At 27.1% G+C, this 9,333-nt stretch overlaps 1 protein-coding gene across 1 annotated transcript in view; it reads left to right on the top strand.

Annotated features, from left to right (window-relative positions):
* Positions 1 to 249: 249 nt before the first annotated feature.
* Positions 250 to 9,333, top strand: part of LOC100197840 (aquaporin AQPcic) — a 14,518-nt gene continuing 5,434 nt past the window's right edge. Inside the window, exons 1-4 of the mRNA XM_065796367.1 lie at positions 250 to 791; positions 1,504 to 1,736; positions 2,131 to 2,211; positions 2,630 to 2,752. Coding sequence (XP_065652439.1) covers positions 473 to 791; positions 1,504 to 1,736; positions 2,131 to 2,211; positions 2,630 to 2,752 — 756 coding nt within the window. The 5' untranslated portion in view covers positions 250 to 472. The remainder of the gene's footprint in view (positions 792 to 1,503; positions 1,737 to 2,130; positions 2,212 to 2,629; positions 2,753 to 9,333) is intronic.

Genomic DNA, 9,333 nt, shown 5'->3' on the forward strand with positions numbered 1-9,333 from the left:
TAATTTATTGATGTTCTTATATTTAAAAAATGTACGTTGTTTAAACTCTTATGTTGTTTTGTATGTGTATTTTATAATAAAAAAAATATTACAAACATGTTTTTTAATATAGAAATACTTTGCTATACCTGTAAACCACCTTAATGTTCTATTATTTATTAAGCAATTGCATATTAACCATTTCACATGTCTAAAACATTGATTTTAATTCAGCTTTTGAATGAATGCTTTATGTATTTTAAAAAATGCACAGTTTAGAATTTTTAACTTATTTTAAATGGTAACGAAATTTAAACTTATGAAAAACTGCTAAAAAGTGGTAAAAACGGATAAAAAGTTTTTTTAATTTTGTTAAATAAAAAAAATATTTCACGGAAAACGTTTTTCAAACAAAATAGTTAATTTTTTTCATTGCCCTTAGTTCAATGGTTTATTAGAGCTTGCAGTTTTCGTTTAAGTTTTAATTCTAAAAATGTTGAACTGCTGTGAAGAACTTTATTACGCAAACTTTTATGCATCACTTTTGTTAGAAGCAGTTGCTACCGCTTTGCTAGTTTTTATTGGGGGAGGGACTTTTATAAGAGTTGACATTCCTTTATTAAATAATGGTAAAAATGATCATGTCATTGAAACAGCTGCTGTATTTGGACTAACTTTAGCAGGCCTTTTATATTGTTTAAGAAATGTCTCAGGAGCTTATGTTAATCCAGCGGTGACTTGTGCGGCAATATTAACAAGAAAAACTTCCATACTACGTGGGTTTTTTTACGTTATATTCCAATGTGCTGGAGGTACTTATTCTTTATTGATATATGCCTGTAAATTTATACTTTTTATTATTTATATTATTGAAGTAGGTACAGCAGTAAATTTTCTAACAAAATATATATTCATTAACAAACTTCAAATTTCACTTTAGAATCTTTTCAAAAATTATGATCATGTAAAGTTTACAGACTCATTAAACTGAGAGGAGTTAGAATAAATTTTAAGGAGAATATTATACTTTCGTAGAAAGAAAAAAAAAAAAAAAGTAGAAAGTTATAAACTCAGCAATATTAAAGTTAAATAATACTAATATAAAATCATGCTTGATTAGAATATTATTGAATAATATTTATTTAAATATATTTAAATCACATAATAGCACAAATAAGCTCAGTATAGAATTGTTAAGGAATATCGATATTCTTTCTCAAAACACATAGTTCTATAAAGCCTTTAGGCAAGTATTGAAAAATGTTTGCATTAAAGAAAAATAAATAATTACTGCACCAAAGACTTCGAATTAATTCATCTCAAATAACGCACATCGAGAACGTAGCGTTGTAAGACTTAGTATGTATGAAGACTTAGTACAAAGTAGTTCTAACCAAATAGTTGACGTCATTAAAACGATTCTTGCTGATATTTAAAGTATTTTATTTATTGTAAAGTTGAATAAAAAAAAAATTGCATAAATGAAGACTAAAATAAAATACATTTTATGATTATTATTTCAAGGAATATTGGGAGCCTTAATGCTACGCGAATTAATCCCACATTCGATAGAGAAAGACTTATCAAACACAATATTGTCGGACGATGTAACTTTAGGAAAAGGAATTGCGTTAGAAGCAATTTTTACATTTACATACTCTTGGATATACTTTTCTTCAAAAAGTTCTAATGTTTTTAAAGGATTTGGTGGGCCACTGGCTGTCGGTCTCTTTTACGGAGCTAGTCATATAGTTATCGTAAGTTTTGATTCGAAACAATTAATTTATTTAAATTCTATTATTTTTTCTTCAATTTTATAAAAATAAATTTTTTATAAAAATGACGATTTTTGAATTTAAATTTTGGTTTAAGACTTATTGAATATTCTTTTTAATAAAAATTTATTGAAAAAAAAACATAAATAAAAAAAATAAAAAAGGTTCTCTTTTTTATTTTTTTTATTTATGGTATTTTTTTCACTATCCTTTTCTATGTTGTTCGTTACGCTGCGTTCTTTTACGAATTTTTTAAATTCTCTTTAAAAACACATTTAGCTGAACTTTAATTTCAAAGACAGTTTAAATTGTTTAAAATAATGTTGTTAAAACCTTTATTTTGTATCAAGATATTTTTTGTATAAAAATGTTTTAGATGCAGTATACAGGCTGTAGTTTAAATCCAGCGAGATCATTTGGACCTGCAATACTTACAAATAGATTAGATCATCACTGGGTGTGTGGTTTTTATGCATATTTTGTAATATATATATATATATATATATATATATATATATATATATATATATATATATATATATATATATATATATATATATATATATATATATATATATATATATATATATATATATATATATATATATATATATATATATATATATATATATAGTCATACAACACTAAAAGAAAATAATGATATTATGTTATTATCAACAATATTATAATAAAGCATCAGTGTACAATAATTATGCATTGTTTTGGTGTTTTTTTTTAATTGTTTTAAATGGTTTGTTTTATTGTTTTTTTAGTTTAATAATTATTTAAAAGGCAAAAATATGCGTATTGCATTTATTATTAAGAGATTGGTTAGATTTATAGAACAGTTTTTGTAATAAAAATTTTTAATTTAGGTTTACTGGGCTGGCCCGGTCTTATCAGCATGCTTAGCTGGCTTAGTGAACGATATTGTTTTCAAATGTGCAAAACTTGTTGAATACCCCCGTCTACGATCTTGCAGTTTAATAATCTGTAAGGTAAGAGTCAAAACATTGTTGCAAACAAAATTTTTCGATTAATCTTTTTTAAAAGTGACATGCAAGTTTAAAAAAAATAATTTCATAAAAACATGCTTGTTGTACAAATTTTGTTAGGGTTATTATGGAGTGACACATAACCAAGTTAAATATATATTAAGTGTATATATATATATATATATATATATATATATATATATATATATATATATATATATATATATATATATATATATATATATATATATATATATATATATATATATATATATATATATATATATATATATGTTCAAAATCCGTCACTTTTTTGAAGTTTTTCCAAAAATTCTGACTTATTGTTTAAAAACGGAGAAAATTAAAAAAAAATTGTAATTTTATTTACGCAAAAGTTTTTACAATTTAGAAACCAGTTTTTGTAATATATTTATTATATTAAAATTTGCAGTGAATTGGGCTAAAACATTTTATTCCAAATTTCTACTTTTTTTTGTCACAAGTTCTGGGAAAAAGTAATGTTTTTTTGAAACATGACGCATAAAAAAGCAGCCGTAGTGCATTGGTTAGAGCATTTGCTTTAAAAGCAAGAAATCCAAGGTTTAAAATGAGCCCTAGGCGTATTTCGCGCTATTGGTAAGGAAGGAGGCGTAAACTTCCTAGTTAAATGTTCTTCCGCGGTGCTCTGTGATCAGACTGTTATTTAATTTTGTTTTAGGTGCCCTAATATATATATATATATATATATATATATATATATATATATATATATATATATATATATATATATATATATACATATATATATATACGCAATAGCAATAAATGTGAACATATTTTAAAGAAAAACACGATATTTTTAAATCTTGACATGTTTCGTAGTTAACATACTACATTTTTAAAAGATAAAATTACAATTTAAAACTCTGGATATAAATATAAAACCAAAATTTGAAGACATTACAGAGAAAATATTCAAATTTTTCAAATTTTGATTTTATATTTGTATCCAGAGTTTTAAATTGTAATTTTATCTTTTAAAAATGTAGTATGTTAACTACGAAACATGTTAAGATTAAAAAGTATCGTGTTTTTCTTTAAAAAAAAAAAATATATATATATATATGTATATATATGTATATATATATATATATATATATATATATATATATATATATATATATATATATATATATATATTAGGGCATCTAAAACAAAATAATATATGGATTTACATCACCATATAACACCTTAAACTCCTCCATTTTATTATTTAGCAGAGTTGCATTCATATATAAATACGTCGTCTGGTCAATCGGCTTGTAGTTTCTTAAATTTGGCAATTGTGTTTCCACGGATAGCATATCAAAATGCAGTATCAGCAGCAAGTTGAGCTTTTAGCTTACTTCTTTCTTTTCTTAATTGAAAATCTAACATTGTCTCTGCTTTGGTAAGATCAGGTGAAATATAGACATTTTTAAGCTTACTAATGTTTCTTAATTTTTTCGGTTGATACAAAAGAGGGTTTCTCATACTTGCATTTTCTAATTTAACAAATACAAATAAATAAAAACACCATCAAAATAAAATGTTTAACTCTTTTATATGAGATATTATATTATTGGTAAACCACTCAAAAAAAAACTCAAATGATCTAACGTTGGCCAACATTTAGAATCTAACGTGAATCAGAAAAAAATTTTATTAATCAAAATGGCTTCAAAGACGTATTAAGTTAAGAAAATTTTTTAAAGACGTTCAAAGTGCGTACTTTTAATTGTCAGGTGCCTTAATCAAATATTATACTAAGACTTAAATAATTTCTTTAAGACTTAAATTCATTTCTAAATGGTTAAATATACTAAGACTACAATAATTTCTCATGAAACAAAACATGTATGCATCATAAAAATGTTACCACTTTTTGGCACAAATAAAGTTGTAACAAATGAATCGTAATATGCAAAAACCACACGTTACAAAATCGACATTCTCGGAAAATTAAAAAAACCATTCTATTTCTTAATTTAAAGCACATTGCTATAAATTTTACTTTATTTTAAAAGCATTTTAATATAGTCCTGCTTGTAAGTTTACTATTTTTATTGTTATTATTAGTATTATTATGTTGTATTACAATTTTTGATCACTAGTTTATAAAATAAACATGTGTGGTTTTTGCTGACCATCACTAACTTCAAACAAAAGTACAATGCTATTTTGAACTTAACAAGTTTATTATTGAAAATAAAACTATGCAAATTGTTTACAAGATAGTAATAATGAATGAAATAAATTATATAATCGATAAACTCTACTCTTTAACAACCATAGGGCAGTCGTCTGTTTTGGTAGTTGGCCACTTGAAAATATTACCATAAAAGTCTTTATACTCAACATATTATTAAAGTTTTTTTCAATTCAGCAATTGTTTTACTATTGATAGGCACTTTGACTGATGGATATGCCTTTCCTATAAGCAAAGCAGGTAAAATGTCGGTAAAATTGGCCATACTAAAATTGTTAATGGTGAAATCATTTATCCATTCTCTTGTTTATATTTTAACCAAATTGGTTAAAATATAAACAAGATAAACTTTGATTCAAATTGGTTAAAATATAAACAAGATAAACTTTGATTCAAATTGGTTAAAATATAAACAAGATAAACTTTGATTTTTTTGGATGCCTCTTTCATATATTTCATCGGAATTTCAAATTTGTTTTAGTGGCATTGATCATTTTAACAGAATATTTATTGAGTTTACTTACTGTAATAATGAGCTCCGCATATTGCGCAGCAGTGTACACTCAATTGAAACGATATATTAACCTTTTTATGTTTGCAAAGTCTCGATCGCATGGTAAAAATGAATAACCTTTGATTGTAAAATAATGTATAATATTTTGGAAGACCTTGTTATCTGACGAATTCCTTAAAGATTATTTTAATATATGATTTTTGTTCTGTCCGCCACATGATTTACTAAATAAAAAAGATTCTTTACTGTGGGTAGCAATTCGTTCTTCATACAGTCAAGCAAGAACGAGTAAACCTCGTCTGGAGACTTTTTCCCGTGTCCTTCATTGATATGTAGAACTTTGCTCGCTTATTTTTAAAAATATGGATGCAAAAAATAAAAATCCATAGTGTCTTAAATAAAATATATTCTGGAATGTTTATGATAGGAATGTTTATGATAGGAATGTTTAGTAGGGCTAAATTTTGCATGAATTCAAAAGACAATACAGCAGCTGAATCATCTGTATTTTCTTTTAATGTTTTCCATTCAGTAAAAACGTTTGACTCTCTTTTTGTGAAACATATTTATTCAATGACAGTCTTTTTAGCATTTTCATTCAGTAAAGGTGGCTTAATGTTACAGCTTAGTTCTTTGCATGTATTGGAAAAATCTTTTGGGGACGATTAAAAGCGTAAATGGAAAATTTCTTTTAAATATTTTCTGAAAAAAACATGAAACTTTTATTTCTCAATGTTTCTTGCAAAAGTTATTGTACAATATCGTACAATATAATTAATGACAAGTTTTCACATCACTCGAGCTAATATGATCAAATATTTTTATACAGTGATGGAAATTTGGTTCAGAGAGACCTTCATTACACAATTAGAAGGATATTTTACTTAGAATTTGAAAAAGCATTTAATTCAATTCCCCATAAACTACTGAAAGAACTTAAATGTTTTGGGATTTCTGGTACATTGTTAAAATGGATTGAAGAATTTCTAAAAGATAGAAGACAAAGAGTTGATATGGTAGAAATTGTCTCATCTTGGAAGGATATAGTAGTGGTGTGCCGCAGGGCTCTGTTATTTGTCCTTTACTATTTACAATTTCTATTAATGATTTGCCTGAGAACTTTGTAAATATTTCAAAGATATTTGCCGATGATGCTAAAGTATTGTCAATGGTTGATTGTGAAGCAAATGTTAACTTATTGCAAAATGACAGAGATAATGCTGTCAACTGGTCCAGCAAATGGCTATTAAAGTTTAATTTTGAGAAGTGTTTAATAATGCACTTTGGTAAAAATAATCCAAAATTAAATTATTTTATGCAAAATATACCTTTAAGTACTACTGTCACTAAAAAAGATCTTGGTGCAGTATTTACCTCTGATTTAAAATGGAAAAATCAAATAACTCTCTGTGCGAGTAAAGCAAATAATGTTTTGGGTATGTCGAGGAACACATTTTTAGGTTTAAATAGTGAATTACTAAAAATTATGTACACAACTTTTGTAAGACCGTTAATTGAGTTTGCTGTAGCTGTGTGGTCTCCATGTCTTGAAAATAAATTTAATCTAAAAATATTGTGAGAAAAGGTTAGATAAAATGGGTCTCACTACTTTAGTTGTAAAACGGATTTGAGATGACTTGATTCAAATGTACAAGTTATTCAAAGGAATTTAAAAGAAAATTTAATTAATAAAAATTTACTAAGAAGTTATCAATCAGCAAGAGGTCATTAAATGAAATATAATCGCAAAATAACTAATTTTTTGCCTTAGCATTATTTTTTGACAAACAGAGCACCTTTTTACTGGCATTGACTACTATGTCCTTAGTACAGTCGTTACCTACTGATGTCGTTAATGCTATTTCTGTAAACACTTTTAAAGCTAAACTTGGCATATGGATTTTAAATATTGTAACTATGCTGAGTAATGGTATAGCTGTCTTAGTGTACTTGGTACACTCATCAAATAATTGATCACCGCTCAAGTATATTACTATTACTATTACTATGTATATATTTTACTGTTTATAACCAAGATAAATTTAGAGATGGGATTCTTGTAGTGCATATCAATAAATAGAAATTTACAACAGACCTGGATTTAAAGAAGATATGGGTAATGCATTACCACCAAAATCTTTTCATAGAGCCCCTTAATATAATAAAATATTGTCATGAAAGTTATAAGAAACTGCTAAAATATATAACTCTTAAAATAAATTAGAAGTTTTTTTAATTTAATTTATTCACAATTGATAAATTTTAAAAATTATTGATGAAATATACAATGGGCGCCATATTACAAGACTACGTCCTTAAAAAGCACTCTAAAGCATGCCAACATCTTGATCACTTTCAGATGTTATGCACGATAGCTGGTGCAGTTGACCGACAGTGTCGTTCAATAATTAGATTACTGATGATTTTTTGTTGTTGTTGCAACCGGTGTGCATGAGTTTGCAGTTATCTACATTAAAAGACATAAACCATGTGTGTGACCACTTCACTGCTTTGTTGATGCTGTCTTGGATTTTAATGGTGTTTTCGTTCAATTTGATAACTCCGATTATTTTACAGTCGTCTGCATACGTTTTGAAATGGTGTAGGATTTTATCTTGTAGATTACACGTTGTAGGTGGTAGGTTAGCCAGCGTTGATTCATTTGTGCAAGGTGTCAGTTACCCCGTTACAAGTTTGTGCTGTAGACGACGGTGCGGAACTTTGTCAAATGCTTTAGCAATGTCCGTAAACATGGTGTTGGTTGGATAACCTTTGTGTGTAGCTTCTGTCCGAATGTTGCGAGTTTTGAGTAGGTGAGGCAACTTTTTCTTTCTCGGAATCCATGTAGAGCAGAGCTGATGAGTTTATTTTTGATCAGATGATTAGTAATGAGTTCGTGTATCAGACTTTCCTTACCTCAAGCAATTCTGAAAATATGATGCTGAGTAGAATAGCAAAACTTCACACACAGTAAATGATTTGGCTTTGATCAGATACAAAAACTTTTGACAGATTTGTGAGGGTGTTAGGTTGGTCTATGCTAGTCGAGCGAGGCTTGAATATTGGAGAGGCTCTATCACCTCGGTTTTGAAGACTGATTAAAAATAATCATTTAGTGTGTTGCAAATTACATTAGAGTCTGTTACTGTTTGATTGTTTGTCGTTTTGAGTTGACAAATGTGGTTGAGTGTTTCTTGCTTGCTCTTGCAAATTCCAGTTGAACGTCTCAAATTGTGTAGAGATTGATTCGTAGTCGGCTTTGCTCCATATCAAACGTTTCTTTGAGGCACAGTTAAATTCACTACACACTAAAAAAAGATGGAAATTATTTAGGGTAGGATATGCGATATAATCTTAGTAAGATATAATTTTATACCTTCCGTGATATCAAAATTAATGATTCGTCACAAACTTCTACCTTAAAATGGATATAATTTTCTACCATAAAAGGGAGAAAATTATACCTTACTAAGGGTATTTCACATATCCTACACTAAGGTAGAAATTTCTACCTTTTTTTAAAGTTAAGTTTCTTGATTGAGAAAAGCTATACTTCCCTCAACAAAACAGTGTGCCTGTTTTTTGGTAGAGTAGCAAAGAAGACTGGCTTTTTATGTCAATTCATTGATCTGGTTTATTGGTTAGAATCAAATTGTATTCTAATTTTTTTTGAGTGAATTTTTTTCAGAATCCTAACGAGTACTGCGGAAGGTCGGAAATATTATGAGTTAGGTCAAATAATTTTTGTTGAAACAGTCCTAAAATTTGCTTTCATTTGACAATCAGCTTGCACATATTCAACAGTTGCAACACCACTTCCAA

This window comes from Hydra vulgaris, chromosome 04 (assembly GCF_038396675.1).
Source record: "Hydra vulgaris chromosome 04, alternate assembly HydraT2T_AEP".
Taxonomy (NCBI): domain Eukaryota; kingdom Metazoa; phylum Cnidaria; class Hydrozoa; order Anthoathecata; family Hydridae; genus Hydra; species Hydra vulgaris.